The sequence below is a fragment of the Lutra lutra genome, chromosome 5 (genome assembly GCF_902655055.1).
Source record: "Lutra lutra chromosome 5, mLutLut1.2, whole genome shotgun sequence".
NCBI classification, from domain to species: domain Eukaryota; kingdom Metazoa; phylum Chordata; class Mammalia; order Carnivora; family Mustelidae; genus Lutra; species Lutra lutra.
This window is the reverse complement of record NC_062282.1, coordinates 528,801-550,120: the sequence shown is the minus strand read 5'-3', so window position 1 is coordinate 550,120 and position 21,320 is coordinate 528,801. Positions and strand designations below refer to the sequence as shown.

General features: G+C 63.3%; 1 protein-coding gene across 10 annotated transcripts; it reads left to right on the top strand.

Moving 5' to 3' along the window:
- The first annotated feature begins 123 nt into the window (after positions 1-123).
- On the top strand, positions 124-21,320 carry BRD9 (bromodomain containing 9). Of its 10 annotated transcripts, none has more exons than XM_047728930.1 (17): positions 127-319; positions 976-1,190; positions 1,458-1,590; positions 2,990-3,050; positions 3,424-3,568; positions 5,448-5,558; positions 6,279-6,391; positions 7,323-7,355; positions 7,474-7,606; positions 9,083-9,158; positions 9,993-10,088; positions 10,842-10,971; positions 13,169-13,280; positions 16,112-16,150; positions 18,826-18,925; positions 19,691-19,864; positions 20,656-21,320. In XM_047728930.1, the coding sequence occupies exons 1-17, from the start codon at positions 268-270 to the stop codon at positions 20,754-20,756; spliced, it is 1,824 nt and encodes a 607-aa protein (XP_047584886.1). In that variant the 5' UTR covers positions 127-267; the 3' UTR covers positions 20,757-21,320. The 10 variants fall into 10 exon arrangements, 9 of the variants coding, with proteins under 9 accessions (XP_047584886.1, XP_047584885.1, XP_047584883.1 ...); XM_047728929.1 differs by having other exon boundaries at positions 7,320-7,355; XM_047728927.1 differs by having other exon boundaries at positions 6,276-6,391.

The following is a 21,320-nucleotide window of genomic DNA, read 5'->3' as shown; positions in this document are numbered from 1 at the left end:
ATCCCGCCTTCCGCTCCCGCTCGCCCGCCCGCGCTCGAAAGTGCCGCGCGCCGCCCCCTGACCCGGAAGCGCTGCGCGCCGGCGCGGCGGGGTGAGGCGACTTCCGGCCGGGGCGACTTCCGGCCGCGGCGCCTGCTTCCGGCGCGGTGCGGCGACCTCCGCGGGGCAAGGCGGGCGGCGAGCCAGGGCCGCGGGGGCGGCGGCCACGCTCCGGCCCGGCCCGCTGCTGCCCTCGGCCCCGCGCCCCGGCCCCGGCCTCGCGCCGCCATGGGCAAGAAGCACAAGAAGCACAAGACCGAGTGGCGCTCGTCCTACGAGGGTGAGGCGGCGGGCGGCCCGGGAGAGGGTCGGGGGCTCGCGGGGGGTGGGGTCGGGGGAGGGTCCCGGGCTTGCGGGGGGGATTGTGTGTCCCGGGCACCAGGGTCCCGAGATCCGCGGCTGGGGCCCCGGGCAGGGGTGCAGGGCTTCGCGGCGTCCGCTGTGTCTTGTGTCCGGAAGGAAGGAGCTGAGCAGCTCCGCGGCTTGTCGGGACTTGGAGGGTTCGGTAGTGGCCTCTCTGCGCGCCTGCTGCTCGCGCGCCCCTGCAGCCGCGGGCTCATGGGGGGGACGCCTGCGGCTGCTGCAGGGTGAGCCCACCGGCAGCTTAGGGATGGGGCATCGGGCTCCTGGGTCCCGGTCCCGCTTTGGTCCTTCCCGCTGCTTTCCTCTAGGCCTCCCTGAGGCCGATGCCGCGTGGAGCGGGGAGAGCACTTGGGCCTGCCGGGTTGTCCTCCCGTCCTCTCTCCTGGACGGTTCCGCCCTCCCGCTGCCTGCTGCCTTAGCCCGGCCAGTCCCTCCGCCTCCCGGGGCCTGGACGTTCTCCTGGTCACACCTGCGTGGGGTCACACCCGCGTGGGGGGCCGGCCCTGCCCAACGCAGCTCAGGGGAGGTAGCGGCGTGCGCAGCCCGAGCACGCCCGGACGTCTCTGTCGGCAGATTACACAGACAAGCCCCTGGAGAAGCCCCTGAAGCTGGTCCTCAAAGTCGGAGGAAGTGAAGTGACGGAGCTCTCGGGGTCTGGGCACGACTCCAGTTACTACGACGACAGGTCAGACCACGAGCGCGAGCGGCACAGAGAAAAGAAGAAGAAGAAGAAGAAGAAAGCGGAGAAGGAGAAGCATCTCGATGAGGAAGAGAGAAGGAAGAGGAAGGTGGGGTGGGGGTCGTGGGCTCCTGCTGGCCCCAGCCCCTGCAGGGCAGGTGGCAAGTGCTGGGGGCGCGGGAGGGGCTTCTGTTGGCGGCGGGAGGCAGACCCGGAGGTCCTGTGCTTTGTTTCCCGTTCTCTGGGCCTCGGCTCTGGCCTGAGCCCTGGGGTGGCCGCTGAAGCGCCAGCCTGCGGTGAGACGTGCGCCGCATCAGTTGCGGGGGACGCGTCTCCAGCTGCTCGCGTGGCTCTCGCCCCTGACCCTGCCTCACAGGAGGAGAAGAAGCGGAAGCGGGAGAAGGAGCACGGGGACACGGAGGGCGAGGCCGATGACTTTGATCCGGGGAAGAAGGTGGAGGTGGAGCCGCCCCCCGACCGGCCCGTGCGCGCCTGCCGGACCCAGGCGGGTGAGTGTGGTGCTGGGGAGGCTTTCCCGAGCCTCCGCTTACCTCCGTGCCGCGGGGCTGGTGCAGGCCTGCGGCCTCTGGGGAGGAGCACGGGGAGGAGGGGATGCTGTGCCTTCAGCGTGAGGCGGCGCGGGGCCTGAGTTCTCGCTGTCCCCTTCGGGCTCCTGGCGCAGGGCCTGGCCGGCTCCAGCTCCCGCTCCCCGGGGCGCTCCTCTTTAGACCCCTGAGCTCAGCGTGGAGGGGAGGACAGTGGAGCTCATGGGGGCGTCAGAGGTCGCGAGGGCTGCGGCAGCTCCACCAGAGGAAGGGGTCCGAAATGCTTGGGACCCTGTGGTCTGTGCGGTCACTTCTCTGGGGCTCCCACACAGGAGGTGCCGACGGGAGGTAGTTTCTGAGGCGTTTCTTTCCTCGACTTTGGGGTCGACTACCGAGCATTGGGGGGCCGTGTGCTGCAGTCATTGTGGGGGCTGCTGCGTTCTGGCAGGCCCCGTCCCCTGTGCAGGTCATTGCTGTGGTGGACTCGGGGCCTCTAGGCATGGTGGGGCACAGAGAAGGTCAGGCGTGAAACCGTTCGCTGGATGAACGCGTCTGCGGGATGTGGACAGTCGCCGGCCCCCGTGAGCTCAGTCTGAGTGACCCCTCGTTTGAGGTCACGTGCAGTGCCTCCCTCCCGCGCGTCTGAACAGCGGATGTTCACATCTGTCCTGGTCACTGTTGCCGTCGAGGACCCACTTGAGATCTGCACTTCTGTGCTTCAGGCCTGGGACCAGCCATCTTCCCACGGAGCCCTGGTTCCTTCGAGCACCCAGGCTGTCAGGGGCTGGGTGTGGCCCTCGGTGGGTGGCAGGCAGGAAGGTCCCACGCGTAGCCCCAGCCGAGAGAACAAAACCTACGCAGGCATCGGGGTTCACTGCATTCACTGGAATCCGCGTTTTCACTCGGGCGCAGCGGCAGTTAGCACCCGCGCTCCCGGGAACCCCAGGGCCGTGTGTGCTGCTGTGCCTGGTTCACAGGTGAGCAGCCGGCGTGACCAGAGCGTTAGGAGTCTCCAGAGGATAATGGGTGAAGCTCCTCCTGTGTCCCAAGCCTTAGTTCTCGTCTGCAACGTGCCGGGCCCGGCGGTGACCTGGACGGTCCAGGCCGATGAGCGGTCATCCCTGTTGTCGTGCTGAGGGTGCCGGTGCTCCGAGGGGATTCTGGGACGGATGCTGACGAGGAGGTCCTTTCCCACCCCGCTGGGCTTCCTGGGGCCGGGCCTGGGTCTGGTGGATCCTTGTTCCCAGTCTTGTTGGAACTCGAAACACCGTGCGATGTGGAGCCGCTGGAGACACACCGTGGGGGGGCGCTCTGCAGTGACGGGCGCGGCAGTCTCCCGACCGTCCCTATCTTGTGTCGCCAGCGGAGCAGGAGAGCACGCCCATCCGGCAGCTGCTGGAGCACTTCCTGCGCCAGCTCCAGAGGTAAAGCGTCGCTCGGGGCCGTCTTCCCCAGCCCTGCTGCTGCCCCCGCGGCTGTGAAGCGGACACTCGCCCAGTGTGGGGGGCGGGCAGGCACGCGCGGGAGGTGCGCAGGGAGAGCCCCGGCGGCCAGTCAGCGCGGGCGGGTCAAGGCTGCCACGATACGGGTGTCCTAGCTGCAGGCAGGACGGCGGCTGGGGCGTGGTCAGTTCTCCAAAATTCCGCAGCTCTGGGGCGCGTAGGTTTTGCTTTTATCTTTAAGGTGGCGGGTTAAAACCCCGAGAGGTGTGGGACGTCTGCTGTGCGGGGTTTCGTATTTTTTGGAAGTCGAGATTTATGGTTTTCGCAATTTGAATAAAGCTGTTTGTGTTTTCAGGAAAGATCCTCACGGATTTTTTGCTTTTCCGGTCACGGATGCGATTGCGCCTGGTTACTCCATGATAATAAAACACCCCATGGATTTCGGCACGATGAAGGACAAGATTGGGGCCAACGAGTACAAGTCGGTCACAGAATTTAAGGTAAACAGTCTCAGCTCCCGAAACGGCTGCGGTGAGGCTGTGCGCGCCGACGCCCGGTGAACTCCGTCCGCCTTCGCTCTCTGCGGTCGAGGTTCTGTGGGCGCCGGTGCATTTGGGCTGAGGTCACCCGCGCGGCACTGGGGGAATGGGCTGGCTGAAGTGTCCTCTGTGTTTTCCGGAAGCCCGACCGTACGCGGCCACGGGAACACGCTGGGTCAGGCCGGAGTGTGTTGATTTGGTCCGATTCAGACTGGGCATTTCTAGAAACACGGTTTCCTAATTTTTAGTTTTATCTTGCAGCAGTTGGGAATTTAATTTGTTTTTGAGTAATAAATCCTCGCAGCAGCTGAGTATGCAGTTCTTAAATCTGTTTCTCGCTACCACCTCTGACGTAGAAACGCGTCTTGGCTTTGAAACGCGGAGGGCGTGGATAACGTGAGCGCTCGACCGCTTTGGCAGTCGTCATTGAGGAACGGGCGTCAGGTTTCCGAGTTTTGGTTAAATTTGGAAGGCTTGGCTCTTTTACGTTCACGTCCTGCTGTCGTGACAGGGTTTGGCGAGCTGTGGCAGCAGCCCACTCTCAAGGGTGTGGCGTGGGGTGCGGCTTCCTCCAGAGCGCCCGGTGCTGCCCCCAGGGCAGATGGCTCGTGGCAGCCCACAAGCCTTCCGCTTCACTAGCTCGGGTCCCAGTTCGGTCTGCTGCCCAGTGACCGTCCTGGATGTGAGCCGCGTCCCCTCCCTCCCCTGTGTCCTCATGACTGGTACCTCGGGGCCAGCGAAGGACGGGGGCTTCACGGCCTCAGGCCCAGCCCTGGAGACCTTGGCGTGGGGCTGGTGCTAGGGCTCGGGAAGTGCCAGGAGAGTTCGCGCTGTATCGCCTGGCCCGACGGCGGACTCGTCTGTGACAGGTGCATGCCGAGTGTAGTTTGGTGACAAAACCCTGAAGGTCACTTCTAGCATCAGGGGTTCAGTAAGAGTCGCCTTGTTGGGCGGAAGTGTTTGCTCGGGCGCCTCCGGAGCAGTTCCCGGAGGCAAGATGCGGGACTCCGCGCAGAACTCCCAGAGCTGGAGGACACGACTGCTTGGGTCTCAGCTCGTCCCTTGGCCTTAACTGGAAGAACGCGGCTGTCAGTTCTCCTTCCCGTTTGCATCCGAGTTCCTCCCAAAGCGGGAGAGCGGGGGATGGGAGAGCGGGGGCCGCCCTGCCCTCGCGGCATGGGTGTGTCGCGCTCAGGAGGATGCGGGGCTTGGCGCCTCACTGTTTGCGGGGAAAGACCAGTGAATAATTAGGAACGTTTTTGAAGGTGTAGAAACCACTTGTTAAACCGAAGAGCCTAATCTAGTTGTTTCGCACTCATTTTTAGCCTCTTTTTTAAGATTTTACTTATTCACTTGACAGATCACAAGCAGGCAGAGAGGCAGAGGCAGAGAGAGAGGGAGAGAAGGAGAAGCAGGCTCCCCGCTGAGCAGAGAGCCCGATGTGGGGCTCGATCCCAGGACCCCGAGATCATGACCTGAGCTGAAGGCAGCGGCTTAACCCCCGAGCCCCCCAGGTGCTCTGCCCTCACTTTTAGCCTCTTGACAGGAATCCAGTTTATGTCTTGGCGGCGTTTCGAATTGGATGGATACGATTTTTTTTCTTTTTCTTTCTTTTTTTTTTTTTTTAAAGATTTTTATTTATTTATTTGTCATAGAGAAGCGAGAGCGAGCACAGGCAGACAGAGTGGCAGGCAGAGGCAGAGGGAGAAGCAGGCTCGCCGCCAAGCAAGGAGCCCGATGTGGGACTCGATCCCAGGACGCTGGGATCATGACCTGAGCCGAAGGCAGCTGCTTAAACAACTGAGCCACCCAGGCGTCCCCGATTTTTTTTCTTTTTCAGGCAGATTTTAAGCTGATGTGTGATAACGCCATGACCTACAACAGACCAGACACCGTGTATTACAAGTTAGCCAAGAAGATCCTTCACGCGGGCTTTAAGATGATGAGCAAAGTAAGAAGCCCTCGGAGGCGCGGAGCCACAGAAACGAGCGTTCTCCTCTGCGCTCTTATGTCTGAACAGAACCTCACCCCCAGTGAACGACCCGCTTCCATCCGTCCGTCCCTGGCCGCGGTGTGGACCCCTCTGCTCTAGCGTAGACGTCCCAGGCCACCCTCCCCTCCAGGCACTCCCCCTCTGCTCCTGCTCACGATCCAGCTGTAAGCTCTCCTGTAGGGTTGGTGGAAAGTTCTGGATCTGTCGACCTGAGCCTGGGCACTTGTCTCACTGGATTGCAGCCGGCCCGTGATTTGTTTCACGTGGCTGCCCGCTGAATCCGGACGGGACGTTGCCGTCCGGCGTGGCTTCCCAGATCTGTCCCACCAGCCAGGTCGCATGCGTCACGCGTCTAGGACCAGTGTCTTGTGCCTGATGAGCCTATAGGTGAGGCGCGGCCCCCGTGCCCTCAGGCCTGTGCCCTCGGCCAGCCTCAGGCGCTCCCGGCCAGTCGGCCGCACCTGTGGTGTGACCCGCCCCCCCACCCCCCCACAGTAGCGCGGCGGCGTCAGCCGTCAGGCCAGGTGAGGCTGCGGCCCCCCACCCCGCCCCTCGTCCTAGCGCCCTGGCGGGCAGCGAGGCTAAGCCCTGCCGCTCTGTCCTTTCTGATCGCAGGAGCGGCTGCTGGCTCTGAAGCGCAGCGCGCCGTTTATGCAGGACGTGGATTTCTCCCAGCAGGCAGCTCTTCTGGGCAGCGAAGACCCCGCCGTCGAGGAGCCCGTGCCCGAGGTGACGCCCGTGCAAGTAGAGACTGCCAGGAAATCCAAAAGGCCGAGTAGAGAGGTCATCAGGTGAAGAGAAGCGTGCTGCGCGGTGCGAGGGACACGTGCCTCGGGACGGCAGGCGAGGGGCAGCCCGTGCCGGAGCCCGTGGCCTTGGAGCAGCGGGCGCGGCCTCTGGGGGAGTGCACAGTCCCCCGGGGCCTGGGGCAGCTGTCGCCTCAGGTGTCCCCAGGCGGTCGGTAAGCAGCCTGGACCAGCTTGGACTTGTCCTGCCGGAGAGTCACTGTCAGGCTGCTGGACATAACGTGCCAGAGGCGGGATGGCCCCGCCGCCCCACATGCTCTCGGTCCTAGGTGTGTCGCGGGAGCCTGTCTGGCCACAGCTCTTCCCACGTGCGTGTCATTTGTGAATAACTGTTGGCCTTTCACTCCCAAGAGGCTCGCTCCCGTGCAGGATGCATGCTGGTGGCCTGGCCTGGCTGTCCCTGGCCTGGGACTTAGCCGTGCTGCGTCGGGCAGGCTGAGTGTGGCGCTGGAGCCGCTTTCTCATCGTACCCCCCCAGCCCCTGTTCCTGCAGCTGTACACCCAGGCCGGAGGGAGGGCCTTCTTGTAGCCTCGGGGTCCCCAGGCGGGGTTTGCTCCCACCGCACCATGGAAGGGGTCTCTCCGTTTGATTCTAGAATCTTCCACAGGAGAGGCCACTCTTCTGTGCTACGCCCACCAACTCTTGACGGCAGCACAGAACTCCCTCACGGGGGGCTCGTGCCCACGTGCTGAAGGCCTGGGATGTTCCTGGGCCTCACGGCCTGCGTCCCTCGCTCACACTGGATGTGGGTGCTGTGCCCTCCACACAGTTCTGCCCCTTTTTCTGACGGTGCCTCAAGTGACATTGTAGGTCTGCGAGCTTCTGGGCAGGTAGTAAGACCCATCGAGTGGCTCTTAGAGTGACTGCAGGCGAGGCACGCCTCGTGACCATTTGGATTCGTCTTGCCCTTAGCAGACGCGTCTGGTGTGCCAAAAGGACAGGGCTAAGGTGTGCTTCGTGCCGCCAGCCCCTGGTGGCCTTGAGGCTGAGGGCCTGGCCCCAGGGAGGCGGGAGCAGTGCGTACCCCGGCCTCCTGGTGACTCGTGCGCTGTTCCTGCCTTCGTAGCTGCATGTTCGAGCCGGAAGGAAATGCCTGCAGCCTGACCGACAGCACCGCGGAGGAGCACGTGCTGGCCTTGGCGGAACACGCGGCCGACGAGGCTCGGGACAGGGTCAGCAGGCTCCTCCCAGGGGGCAAGGTAGCGGCAGGAGGGCCGGGTGGGGCTGCGTCCTGCTGATGCGGCGGGCGTTACAGGGTCGTGTTGGCTCCAGGCCCTGGCTTCATCTCCTCGGGGGAGGGGGCCTCCAGGGGCACCTCAAAGACAGGACCCTTCCAGAAGCCGTGTTTCGTGTGTGGACACCCGTGGATGGCCTCACCCTTTGGAGGGGTGGTCGCCGCTGGTGGAGGCTGGGCCCGCCAGGCTTCTGCGCTGCAGCAGGGACCTTCTCCCGGTTGCTCCCGTCGCTGCAGTGCCCAGGGGTTCCATGTGCCCTAGGCCTGGGCCGTGGGAGCCATCCCAGCAGCTGTTGGGCCTCAGGGCGGGGTCCCACTGTCCTCTGAGCACCCTCTGCTGCAGCAACAGACCCGCAGGCCCAGTAGAGACGGCGACGGCGCTGCGTGAAGTTTCAGACCGGGTAGTTGTGACACCAAGGCCAGAGGGACGTTAACCCTGGTGCCTGTCTCTTGAGCCGGCACGTCCAGTCTTCTGTCAGCACGTGTCGTGTGTGAGAACCGTTAGGTGCACGTCCTTTTTCCCATGCAAAGTTTTTAAAACGCACGTTGAGTGGTGCACAAAGAACTCGGAGCGCTGACGTTACGTAAGACCGTTGAGGTCGGTTTTTCTGTACTGCCTTTAAGCCTTGCTGGTGTGGAGGTTGGAGTTGTGTGTGTAGCTCACGATGCTGTGCTGCTGGGCCCGCCGGTCTGCACCCCTGTAGTGCCCAGCCCTGGGGTCTCGGTGGGGCCCTCTGTGGGGTCGGGAAGACCCCGTGCTGATCTGTGTGTACTGGCCAGAAGCGTGTGTCCACACCTACACCGCCAGTGCCCTGGTACTGCGTCCACCTCGCTCTTCTTCCTTTCACTGTTGGAATGGCGCAGCGAGAAACCTGGCCAGCCCCGCCTCCCTTCCCCTCCCGGCCCTGCACTCACGCCAGCCCAAAGGCTGCCCTCCCCTCGTTCCCCACACGTGCCCACACGGACACGCAGGGGCCCCTCTTCCGGCACCTCCCTGGGGGCCTGCGGAGGAGAAGTGCTCTTGCTCGGTGCACGGTCTCGAAGTGGAACTGAGCCCCTCGTGGTTTAGAGAGCCTCCAGGCTGTGCCCTGACATGGCCCTTGGCGACCCGGGTGACCAGGGTCTCGTTCCCACTCCTCTGGTTCCAGTTGTGATGTCTCGTAAAGCACTTGTCTCTGGGTCCAGCCTCCGGTTGCAGAGGCGCCTTTAGAAGGGTCCCAGGAAGCCTGAGTTCATCCTGCACACGGGTCGGGTCTGACAGGACGTCCGGGCGGGAGGAGATGGGCCTCTGGAGCCTTTCCGCGGGGAGGCCAGGACCTTTGCGCCTTCGGGCATCCTCCCGGGTGGGTTGGGCCGGAGGGCCTTCATTTGGTTGGCGTTTCCGTGGCAGCCACAGCCGCGGGCTGCTGCTGGGGCGGCGCTCAGCTGCGCTTTCTTGCAGATGGGCTACCTGAGGAAGAACGGGGACGGTGGCCTGCTCTACAGCGTGGTCAACACGGCCGAGCCGGACGCCGACGGTGCGTGGTCCCCTGCGCTGCTGGGCGTCTCCGAGCTGCGCGCTGCTCTTGGTCTCTGCACCGCTGGGGGTTTTAGAGCCTCGTGGCCTGAGCGTCTTCCTGGCAGAGTGTGGCCCCGTCTGGTTTCATGCTCCTGTTCATGCCCCTTGACGCGGCCTGTGCGTGATAGACGGACAGCAGGCCATCGTCCATGGGGGCAGAAGTCCTGGTCGGAGCTCCTCTGCCCGGCCGTCCCCGGCATGAGGGAGCTCTAGAGGGAATAGCCCGTTCGGTAGTCATGTTAAGGCAGACCTTGAAGGAGACACAGATGGACCCGTTCAGCGGTGCGGGGCTCTCTGTGCTGTGCAAGCAGCGCTGTACACTCCTCTGGCTCAGGAAAGTGCCTCGGAGGCTCGTGCTTTGAATTAAAGCCAAGCTCACTTGCACAGGGACACGTTTTTCACACACAGAGGAGAACAAAATACTCCCCATTGTTCCCAGCCTCCTGGGGGTGGGACCTCTCCCCCGACCTGGGGCCCCTGGTGGCGTCCTTTCGTGCGGCGCTGGGGAGGCCCGTTCGCTTAGCCTTCTCCGACGGGTACCCCGTGTGCCCGCTGGCCACCTGCCGCCTCTGGTGACACGAGTGCCATTATTCTTTGTAAGAGGACAGACGGGCCGGTCACTCCTAGCTTGGAGAGAGGAAGTGAAGGTTTGAGACTTGTAGTGGCTTCTGTAATTTTAGTTTTAGCGGGTCTTTGTGGAGATTCCCTGTGCTCCGTCATGTGCCCTCGTGTGGCACTTCGGGGGCCGGGAGCTGCCCCGAGCTGCCCGTTCACAGCCTGGTCCCCTTTGCAGAGGAGGAGACCCACCCCGTGGACCTGAGCTCGCTCTCCAGCAAGCTGCTCCCCGGCTTCACCACGCTGGGCTTCAAAGACGAGAGAAGGGGCAAAGGTGAGTGCGGTGGGCAGGTAGGGGTGGGGTGTGCGCCCGGAGTCCTCCCCCAAGACCTTCCCCCTCCGCTGTGCTTAGGGCCGCGCGCCGGCTCTGAAGGAGCGGCCAAGTGCAGGTCACCTGCAGGGAGGGGAGAGGAAGAGAGCGGGGGCTGCCGCGCTGGCGCCGGGTGGTGGCACGCGGGGGCGCATAGGCAGTGACCGTGGGCATGGGGGGCACATTGGGGAGGGACACGGCACTGGCGTGCAGGTGTCTGCCTCTGTCTGGCAGACGGTGGTGGCCAGCTCGCGAGTTGGGGTGTGTCAGGGCAAGCAGCCGTTTCGTTCCCGGGGGACAGCTGGCCATGTCCGGGGTGTTTCCTGGTCATGCTGTGGTCCTCCTGGCCCTGAGTGGGGAGAGGCCGGGAGTGCTCCCCCGCAGCACCCTTCTCGAGCCCTGACTTCACGTGCGGGTGCCAGCGATGCCTCCCTCAGGGCACGTAGACCTTCTGACCCCCTTGACGTGCCCTCGGTGGGTGCCTGCATCCCTCTGCAGGCTCCGTCCCCAGCGCCGTCTGCGGTGGAACGGGAGCCTGGTGCCCACGCCCCTGCAGAACGCAGACGGCTTCCTGCACTGTGATGTGAGGGTGTGGCAGGGCTTGGCAGCTGCGCACAGGAAGCGGCACGGGACGGCCGGGCAGGGGGTGCGCAGCCTCGGGGCGTCTCTCGTGCTGGGGGCATCTCACGTCCTGTGCTCTCCCTCTTGTGCTCTCAGTGACGTTTTTGTCCAGTGCCACCACCGCACTGTCGACGCACAACTCAGTATTCGGAGACTTGAAATCGGATGAAACCGAGCTGCTTTACTCTGCCTACGGAGACGAGACGGGCGTGCAGTGTGCGCTGAGGTGAGCAGGGCTGGCGTGGCGGGGGCGGCCCCCAGTGCCAGGCGGGCAGTCTCTCTGCGCGTGGGGGGTCACGGCCGCCAGCAGCAGGTCCGAGCAGCCGAGCTCTCCGAGCGGTCTCCCACACACCTCGGGGCCGTGGCAGGCTGACCCTGAAACTCAGGTGACGGCCGGCACTGGAAGCTGGTGACGACTGGGGCTGTAGCGTAGAGGAGGACGAGAGTCCGCGTGACCTGTGCTGTGCATGTCACGTGGAATTTGTGACTTTGTTACGACGCAGCTACATGCTGTGTGGGTCTGCTTGGGCCACTGGAACAAAGCCCCACGGGCCTGATGGCTGGAGGGCCAGGCACTACCGTGTGGTGGCCCTGGGCGCTGGCGGTCTGAGAGCCAAGCGCGGGCAGGCTGGGTTCTCCTAAGGCCTGTCCTTGGTGTGTGGACGCCATGGTTTCCTGAGTCCTCATGTGGCCATCTTTCTGGGTGAGTTTGTGTCCTGCTGTCCGCTTCGTTTAAAGACACCAGTTAGGACGGGTCAGGGCTGTCCTTGAAGAACTCACTCTGACTTATCACCTCCTCAAGGCGCTGGGTCTGGACACAGTCACGTTCTGAGGTTCTGGGGCCGGAGTCCAGCGTAAGGAGAATGGGCCACAGTCGGTCCCTCACAGTGGCTGAGACGTGCTTTTCAGACCGGAGACACAGGACTGTGTTTGTAGGACCGTTCTCGGGTGTACTGGCTGCTCTGCGTGCCAGGGAGAAGTGGGTGACGCTTACAGAATTTTTGTGATTGTCCAGGAGGAAAGTGAAGTTCTGCCGACCTCTAAGAAATGGACTTTTTCCGTGTTAGGGTTTTGTGTGATCTGAAACAGTACAGTCTGTTTTAAAAATCGCTGGTCCTCACCACAGGGAGTGCCTGACCAGGTTTTCGTGAGATCAGAGTAGAAGTGGAAAACGCAGGAGGGCATGTGTTGTAGTCGAGGACAGCGTCCTGAGTGGTGGTCCTCTCCTTCATGCCACTGCCCTGTCACAGCCCTCTGGGGACGACAGCCGCCTGCCGTTCGGGTGGCACAGGGTGCCCAGACTGTGGTGGCCTTCTCCAGCGCCTGCTCCCGGAACACATCTGGACTCTGGTGCCAGATGGCGACAGTCACAGTCATGTGGTCAGTGCGGGGAGGCGGGCAGACCACACTGCTGCTGGCGTCCCCATGTCGCCTCCCCGTGGGCGCTGTTCCCGGGCACATGCAGACCACGCCTGAGGGTTCCAGCTGCGTCCTGTCCCTGCACACCTCTGCTCGATGGTTCCTTCTCAAACGCGGCTGGTGGAGACTCGGGCGGCGTGACGCTCGGGCAGCTGGGAGCCCTGCGGAGCCTTTGCCCAGGCTTGGATGCTAGGACTTCGGCGTTTCTTCTCTGCCTCCTTTTGAAACATTTAGGTTTTATTTACTTATTTTCTTCAGCACTCACGTGACCGAAACATCGAAACGAGCTCCAGGCCGTACGAGCAGGGACCTGCTCTCACGCCTGTCCTCCTTCCCCGCGGCGAGCACCTCTCCTCAATCGACTGAGGTTTTTAAATCCAAACAAAAAAAAAGAGATAAAGTTATGCTCCTTCCAGGAAATGGCGCAAGACACCTGTTGACCCTCGAGCGGCTCTCAGTGGTGCGCGTCTGCTTCCGTGCGGGGCGTTTCCTCTGGGCACCCTGCTGCGGCTCCGTAAGCCGCTTTCCCTCTGGTCCTGCTCTCCGGCCCTCGGCTTCGTTGTGGGAGCGCGGGCGCTGCGCGCAGGAGGCCGGTCCGGGTCCGTCCGTGTCCGCATCCGCAGTCGGCTGCTCCGGGTAACCCGGGGCTCGGGAGTTACGCACGGAGTTCAGCTGTGGGGCCCGTGCCCCGCGCCCCACGCGGTTAAGGGTCCGCTGGATGCGTGTACACAGTTGTTTGCGGTGTTCAGAAATAATCTTCTTTTGAGATGCTTTTAACCTTTTTGGGTCATGGGCCACGTTAAAGGTCTGATGAAGACTCCCCGACCCCTCCCCGAAACTGTCCGGGAGGTGTGCCGCTCCCGGTCAGGCTCGCCGCGGGGCCGCGTCTGAGGGCTGGGCTGCCCGGGCAGGCGCTGGGCCCAGGACTACCGACGCCGGTGAGAGGAGTGGGAGGCTGCAGCACGTAGCGCCCGTTTGACGGTGTCCCCTCCCGGCCCTTCCAGCCTGCAGGAGTTTGTGAAGGACGCTGGGAGCTACAGCAGGAAACTGGTGGACGACCTGCTGGACCAGATCACCGGTGGGGACCACTCGCGACTGCTCTTCCAGCTGAGGCAGGTGGGTGCGCCGCGCCGGCCCCCATGCTGGGCACGCACGTGCCCTCGGCGCTCATCCTTGGCGCCGCTGCCATCGCAGGATCCCGTCTGGACTGACGCCATCCTGCCCTTGCTCGTTCTTTATTTTCATGGTTTTTGCTGTAAGCACTTAACTTTCTTTCAGAAAAACTTGAAAACAAAAAAAGTTGTTTCTGTTGACCGTGCGTTTGCGGTTTCTGGCAGCCGTGAGAACTTCACATATGCCCGAGTTGTCTCCGTCTGCTGTCATTTTCCTTCGTCTAAGAACCTTCTTTAGCAATGTGTCTTCTGTTGTAGACGTGGCTGACGGTGAATTCACTCAGCTTCTTATTATCCGGAAAACGTCTTTACTTTTCCTGTATCTTTGGAGTCCGTCTTCCCTGGGTCTGGCATCACAGGGGCATCTTCCCGGCCACTTGAGAAGGTGCCTGAGCGCAGTGTCCGAAGTGTCTGTGGCCTTTTCATCTGCTCTCCGCTTGTCCCCTGTCCTCTGGGCCCATCGGGGATCGGCAGACGTGGGCCTGTGAGCTTCGCGTGTTCTACTTTCCTTAAAGGCTGTAAACAAAAGAGGGGTGTGCTACAGACCTTACGTGGCCCGCGAGGCCCTGCGTGTTTGCTCTTCGGGCCTCTGGAGGAAGTTGACGGACCCGTCGTGGATGCTTCTCGACTGGAGCCCGTGGAGCGCCGTGCGGCGGCTCGTGGCTCGTGCCGTTCTGTGCACTCCGCCCACCGGCTGCCCAGCTTCTCGCGCCTGTCTGCGTGCGGTTTCCGTCAGATCAGGAGGCGTTTGTCCGTTATTTCCTCAAACGCCGTTTCTGCCCACAGCCCACGTCCGTCATCTGTCCAGCATGTCCGCACAGGTGCTAGCGGTCCTGACCCATTCTGCGTCTGGAACGCTCTGTTCCTTGTCACTCATCTCCCTCCTTTGGAGTTGGGTTCCGGAGCCGTGGTTCCAGTCACGTGACGTGGTAAGGGCCACGTCCACATCTCCTGTTGCCCGGGAACCTCTCATCTGGGGCTGCATTCGTCTTCGCTCTGCCTGGGACTTTCTTGCGTCCGCACTTGGCTCTGTGCTCCTGATCTCCTCTCGGTCTTTGGACCGATTTCTAATGCTTCCCACGGCGGCCTCTCAGGTCGTCCGCTCTCCCCTCTGTCACTTCTGCGTTCGCGACAGCGGGTTTCCCTCTGCAGGCGGCGGTCGGGTTCTGGGGGCCGCGCTGTTGAACGTGCGGTGCGGGCTGTGCCGACCGAGCAGCCGGCAGCCACGAGCGGCTGGTGCGAGCCTTATTGCGGCTCATTGGAACGCGGATGTGCTGGGAACGTGAGCCACGAGCATAACTGTAGCGGCCGGAACAGAAAATGAAACGCGAAAGTACTTCTTGGGTTTATCCGGATCATACGTCAAAGTAAAAAATGTTTTAGTCCGAGATACGTTACCGTCAGTTGTGCGCGGACGTTAACTTTCGTTGGCTGCAGAGAGTTAGACTTCGGCCTGTGACCACGTCCTGTCGCTGCTGGGCAAGGCTGGTGCTGGCTTTGTCGTGGTCCGTTAAAGACCACCGGTGCCCGTTTTGGCGGAGTCCTTGTGAGTCACCTCATCTCTTGGGGTTTGTTTTTAAGCTTTGTCAGGGCGGGTTTTGGTGGCCTTGAAGTTGGGTGAGTTTGGCCCTGATGCTAAGGAATGGCCCTTCTGGGGTCTCCCCCAGCTTCGTTGAGGGCTTTGCTCTGGTGGGTGGAATTGGGCCGTGTGTCCCCATGCGTGCCCGGCCCCACGGGGACCCGTCTGCGTGTGCACGGGTTAGGGTCCGTTGGGTTTATCCCCCCCGGATTTGTGGAGCCCCTGCTGGGAGCAGTGTCCCCCGTCCAGACTCGGCCCCACCGGCCCGTGAACGCTCGCTGTTCTCCGCGGTGTGCCCCAGTGCTCGGGGGCTGTCCTGCACTGCGGTCTGGAAGCTGGTCCCGGGGCTGGCCCTGGGCACGGTGTCTGAGCTGTCTTTGTGCTCTGTGCTGCTTGGAGCGGGACACTCGGATAGTGGCGATACTTACTGTCCTGCTGAAGTCAGACACAGTGCCGTGCCGGCTTCCAAAGCGTCGGCACGAAGCAGAGGTCTCGGATGCGCGAGTCCGCCTGCCGAACGCTTTCGTAGCCGGCGCACGCAGCCAGGCCGTTCAGAAGGTGATGCTCCTGCCAGATTGTAGGACAGTGAGGTTGGGCTTGTGCTTGCCACACAGGGTCACATGTGGCCGGGTGTCCCCCACAGGTTGTGGCCCCATGGTTGTGGCCCCAGGTGACTTTGGGTCCCGCTCGGGCTGTGGTCACACAGTTGGGTTCCAGCGTCAGCCTCTCGGTGTTGTGCACCTGAGGAGAAGGGTGCATGGCCCCGTAGCCCGGCCGTCGGAGGTGGTACTGCTCAGACCGCTAGGCCTGCCGTGTCTCCCGTGTTGTCCCGGAGACACAGGGTACGGTGTTGGATTTGACTGTTGGAAGCTGTCCGGCACCGCAGGAGCAGGTGGGCTGCGCTCTCCCTTGCTCTCCGTCCGTGCAGGGTATGCCCGGGGCCCTCAGCCCACCGGGGGTCTCAGCGGGGGTTGTGGGCATCGGCCCCCCACGGTGCACGTTGGCTGCTCCGTCTCTGCTCCATGGACGCGGGCACGGCCCAGCTCCGATTCGCGGCACGGCGGGAGCGTCACAGGGACGTCCCCGGCAGCAGCGAATAAACTGTTTGTGGTTCACTTGTGTGTACGTGTCACAGATGCATTGTTCTTTATAAAACGTTCTGGAAAAACTGACTTCTAACCTGTTTTGATTTACAGAGGCGGAACGTTCCGGCGAAGCCTCCAGACGACGTGAAGGTGGGTTGTACGGACAGGTGAGTGAGAACCCAAGCGTGAGCGTCTCTGGGCAGCGGTCACGTTCAGCCCCTGACACGGGGGTCGCTGAGAGGAGGGGCGTGCGGCGTTTCCTGAGAAACCCATTAGGTGGTAGTCTGCTCTGCCCTCGGTTCTTGGTGGCTCGGGTGACAGGTGGAAAGCCGCAGCACGGCTCCTCCAGGCCACACACAGTCGCCGCGGAGCTGTGGCCGCCTGGGGGCTCTGCCTCCACCGGGGCCTGTCGCGCGGGCAGCAGGCTTCGTTTCCGGTGCGGCGGGTCCTGGGGGCTGTCAGCCGCGTGCCTGTGCTCCGCACACCCGGCAGTGAGGCCAGCCTGGCGGATGCGCGTCCTCAGGGCGCCCCCAGGACTCGGGGATCTGAGGGAACTTCATTGGGGTCCGGCCTCGTTTTCCCCATTTTGCCTCTCCTTTGGGAGGGACTGGGAGCGAGCCTGTTGACAGCGGGCTCTGAACGCAGCCCCGGTGTCAGAGCTGGCGCGCCGGGCCTCTGGACGGGCTGTGGGGCCTGGGTCACAGAGGCTCTCTGCCCTGGGGGACAGAGGGCGCGCTCTTGGGAGGTGTGGCAGGTGCCCAGAGGCAGGGCTCATTGAGTGACAGGGCGGCGAGGGCGGCGTGCTGTCTCCCCTGTGGGTGCGTCCCTCAGTGTGGCCATACCTGAGGGCAGCAGAGCTCCCCGCTCAGGGTCTGTGGGTCAGGCAGACGTGCCGCAGCTGGGAGCCCGGGTCCCGTGTGGTGTCTGTGCTCTAGGCCATCTTGAGCCGGGAGCCCAGCACTCCCTCCCTCTGTGTCCCAGTGGCGCCTCCGCCCACACAACCCGGGAGCATTCAGCAGGGGCCTCCCGCCCCGGAGGCTGTCCCTTGTGCCGGGAGCTCCACGCCCCGGTCCCCTCCACCGCCAAGCCTCAGGTAGCAGCCTGCTGCTGGGCGGCTCTCCCGGTGGGGGGCGGCCTCCGCCTCATCTCCCTGCGCTCCCCCGGCGCCCGCAGCCCTCACGGCACCCGTGGCGGCGCTGCCATCCCCTCGGGGCCCCGGCCGACTCTGCAAGCGCACACGCGTGCTGCTCTCCCTGCTTACACCTGTACACGGAGACGGATTCCAGCGCCCTCGTCCTTCCCGACGCCACCTCGGAGCGCAGACCTCCGCACGTAGCAAGGACGCAGAGCCGGCGGATGGGGAGCTGGGCCCCGGGTATCTCCTGCGGGGCGGCCACGGGCCTCTGGCCTCCGGCATGCCTCTTGGGCTGTGTGGGGGGCTGTGGCTGTGTGGTTTCTAGAGAAATGAGTTGTGAGCAAACCAGCTGTTTTCAGGTGGTTTTTGAAAGTTCCAAGTTGCCTTGTGTTTTAGGGCCATCAGGTCAACCCGTGATAACCTTGAAAGTCGTAGCTGGGGGGTGGTTGTCCCCCAAGGGCCGTGTGCTGGGCCCTGAGCAGGAGGGCAAACAGCGCCAAGCCCCCGTGTGTGCTTGCCGAGCGGGGTGGTATCGGTGGGACGGTGGCGGGACGGTAGTGCTCACCGCTGGTGTCTGGCCGCCGCCGTGCTCTGTGTTGGTGCCCGGAGTCGTCACCGTATGCTTCCTGGCAAGAGAAGTTAGTGTCAGGGCTCGGAGGGAGGGCTCTTGTGAAAGTCGAGAAAGCAGCGAATTCCCGGGTCACCTGGCCAAGACAGCCCAGCCGAAGGGGGCTCATGCCCCGAGCAGGCAGTCTGACGGGAGAGGGCTCACACCAGCCCCAGACAGTCTGACAGGAGAGGGCTCAGGTCTGGTGACCCCTTCCTTGCTCAGTAGCAGGAGCCGCAGCTTCCCCCTTCCCCGTGTCCCTGTGAGGCGCTGGGTGGAGGTGGACACCTGTCCCTGCTGTCCAGGCTTGTGGGGACCCCGTGTGAGCCTTCAAGTTCTGGGGAGTGGAGGGGGACTGGGGGGCGTGGGAAATGGGCCTGCACGAGCCAGGCCCACAGACGTCTGCCTCTGCCGTGATGCGGGCTTCCCGCTCTGTAACCGTGCGGTGAAGAAACTGCCCCCCGGGCTGTGGCGGGCAGCGTGCTGTCGCTGCACAGTAACTCCAGCAGTGACAGGATCCCGCGCCAAGGTCAGAGTGTGACTTGGCAGACGCCAGTGAAGTGTGTTCATTTTAAAAAAGCAGCCGTATGGTGGCGGTCCTGGCGGTCCCGTCCCAGCATCTTGAGCAGCAGACGGGCACGGACGGTCTGCGCGTGCTGGGGAGTAGGTCTCGGGCAGCACGCGCTGTTTCTGTGATGGTGCAGAGCAGGGACTCGACACAGGACAGGGTCGGGAGGGCCTGGGGCGGCCGCAGGAGGACAAAGGACAGACTGGCTGGGCGGCCGCCATGCCGTCAGGTGCGGTCCTAAGAAGTAGCCGCGGGCACCTCCCTGTTGTCGGGGCCTGCCACACGGTCCCTCAGTGGCACCCAGTCCTGAGCTCACCCCCAGTGGTCGTGGGCTGCAGTGTGGACTGGACAGCGTGGTCTGGCTGGCCTCCTGGCGTGGATATGGCAGAGCAGGCCTGTCCCACCCTGGGCTGCAGACACGGGAGCTCCAGGCGCTCCCGCGGGCTCCGTGGCTGGTGTTAACTCCTGCTCGGTGACGTTTCTCCTCTTCTGCTTGGTTCACTTGTCTCCCGCAGGCTGGGGACTCGCTGGGTGACGGCGGCTCCGTCCTGGACTTCATGTCGATGAAGTCCTACTCGGACGCCTCTCTGGACATCTCCGCGCTCGGCTCCCTGGGTACGTTGCGTTGGGCGTGCTCACGTCGTCGGGCGGGAGCAAGCGTACCCTGTGTTCTTGTCCCTGGTGCTACCCTGGTCTGCAGGGCGGTCCCCGGGGGCACGGGGCTGATGCCCTTGCTTCCAGGAGCCTGGCCGCCGTCCTCGGGACGTCCCCCTCCCCGCAGACCAGAGCTCAGCCATCAGCGCGGTGTTGGCTCGCACGCCTTGGAGTGTGCTGGGTCTCGTCTGACAGCCCGTGTGCAGCATGGAGCCGTGGGACCCTGTCCGTGTTTTGCTTGCGTGTTCTCAGGGTGGTCCCGAGCCACAGTCAGTGCGGAGGGCATAGCCTCCCCGCGGGCCGCAGCTTCCTGCAGACTTAGTCCGTGGATGGTTACGGACCTGTGGGAACTCCCGGGCCAGGTTGTGCCCCACCGTCTACACACAGGTCCGTCTCGGCCTGGACCCGGGAGCTCGCCAGGCAGCCCATCTTCACCAGCTCTCAGCCTGCCACAGCCCGGTCCCCGCTGGCTCTGGCCCGTGCCCTGTCCCGGCCTCGAGCACACACTGTCTTGCCTCTGGTTGTTTACACCGGTGGGACGACAGCTCTCTGGAGTCTTGTCCACTCCGGGCATCGTGCCTTGTCCTCCGAGCTTCCTTGTGTTCCCCATCGTTGCGCATGTCGTCTCTCCTCTTGCGCGTGCGGAGCAGTGAGGGAGACACTGGGCCGGCGTGCAGCGCTGGCCGGGCCACTGGGTGCCTGACGTCCGTTTGCCTGTTTGCACAGGGAAGGTGAAGAAGGAGCTGGACGCCGATGACGGCCACCTGAACTTGGACGAGACAGCGAAGCTTCTGCAGGATCTGCACGAGGCACAGGCAGAGCGCGGGGGCTCCCGGCCGTCCTCCAACCTCAGCTCCCTGTCCAACACCTCCCCCTCCGACAGGGACCAGCACCACCTGGGTAAGGTGGCCCCAGGCCCCAGCATCCGGCGGCACCTGGGAGAAGGGCAGGCCGCCGGCAATCTGGGCACTTCAGAGCTGCGTGTCCAGCCCCCAGGACTCTGTGGGCCCTGCTCCCTCTCCAGGACGCCCCCTGGCCCCTGGGGTTCTGAGATAACGTCTCCCTCGCCAGGCGGCTGCATGAGGGTCACTCTGTTAGGCGTTGCAGGTCTTAGCCATAAGATGCTGGCCGTCCCTGTGTCAGGAGCCGCCCCAGCTGGCCACATCCCAAGGCCCTTGGGGCAGAATGAGGGCCCAGATGCTTGAATTCAAGTTTGGAGATGTTTGTTTTTTCCTGCTGTTCCCGTTTTTAGTCCTAAAATGGGGTGTTGAAAAGTGTTTTGTTCCTCTAGGACCCTGATTTGGGGAGAGCAGGTGACCTTCCCTGGCCTGGGGCTCTCTCTTCCATGGGTGACAGGGTGGTCGGTGCACGGACCCTGCGGGATTTTGGCTCCTCCAGGAAGGGGACCAGGTGTTGCTCCCTGACATTTTGAATTTGCTCAGTGAGCAGCCTGTGCTACGGTTCCGGTTTTCTGATTCTGGCACTGACTGTGCAGAGCCCCTCTTGACTTTGGGCGGTTAGGGGGTGCTTATCAGCTACAGATGTAGCTGACAGGCCGGGGAGGTGAGGGGGTGGCCTGGACCCTGGGAGGAGGCAGCTCGGGCTGACCGCAGTAGCGAGGACACGTTTTCAGCCGCGTCTGAAGCATGCGTGCGGACCCCTCGTGAGCCCCGTCTTTCCCACACTTGCAGGAAGCCCTTCTCGCCTCAGTGTCGGGGAGCAGCCGGAGGTGACCCACGACCCGTACGAATTCCTTCAGTCTCCAGAGGCTGCGGCTTCCGCAAAGAGCTAGCCTTGTGGATAGTCTTCCGTTTTTTAAATTTTTTTATTTGCATGTAACTGAGTTTTTGCCTTGAGACAAAGACTTTGATTTTGTCCCTTTTGGCATGTGGGGGGTCATCTCCGGTATCATGTCGGCCGTGCACGGACCCAGTGTGTCTGCATCGCCCCGGGAGTCCTGAACAGTGGAGGTCACACAGTGCGTGGCCAGGTGGGGCCGAGCCCGTGTGTGTCTGAGCTTTGAGCTGTTGGTCCGCCCATGGGGCGCTGTCTGCCCCAGCGCCCTTCCCAGAAGCCCCTTGGGAAGCAGACGTGCCTGTGGCAGGGTTCCTGCGTGTTCTCTGCCCCGCCCCCCACACCGCTGCGTCTCCGAAGGAGGTCACGGAGGGCAGCGCCCTCCTGGCCTGGGACAGGCCCCGCGCTGCTGGTTCCTGTGCTGGGCAAAGCCTGCCTTCTGCTGGAGGGCCACACGGCCACGGGCTGTGTCGGAGACCTTTTTATTCCGGTTGTGTTGACTGGATGCGTGTTTACATTTGCAGAACACAGAGGACTCAATAAAGGACCGAGGGTTTGCATG

What these genes read in the sequence shown, in the direction of transcription:
- BRD9 (XM_047728923.1), top strand. Translation starts at nt 268, where the DNA reads ATGGGCAAGAAGCACAAGAAGCACAAGACCGAGTGGCGCTCGTCCTAC. An exon ending in CCGAGTAGAGAGGTCATCAG is followed by an intron (nt 6,392 to 7,319) that starts GTGAAGAGAAGC and finishes TCTTGCCCTTAG; the next exon opens with CAGACGCGTCTGGTGTGCCA. An exon ending in GGCCGAGCCGGACGCCGACG is followed by an intron (nt 9,159 to 9,992) that starts GTGCGTGGTCCC and finishes TCCCCTTTGCAG; the next exon opens with AGGAGGAGACCCACCCCGTG.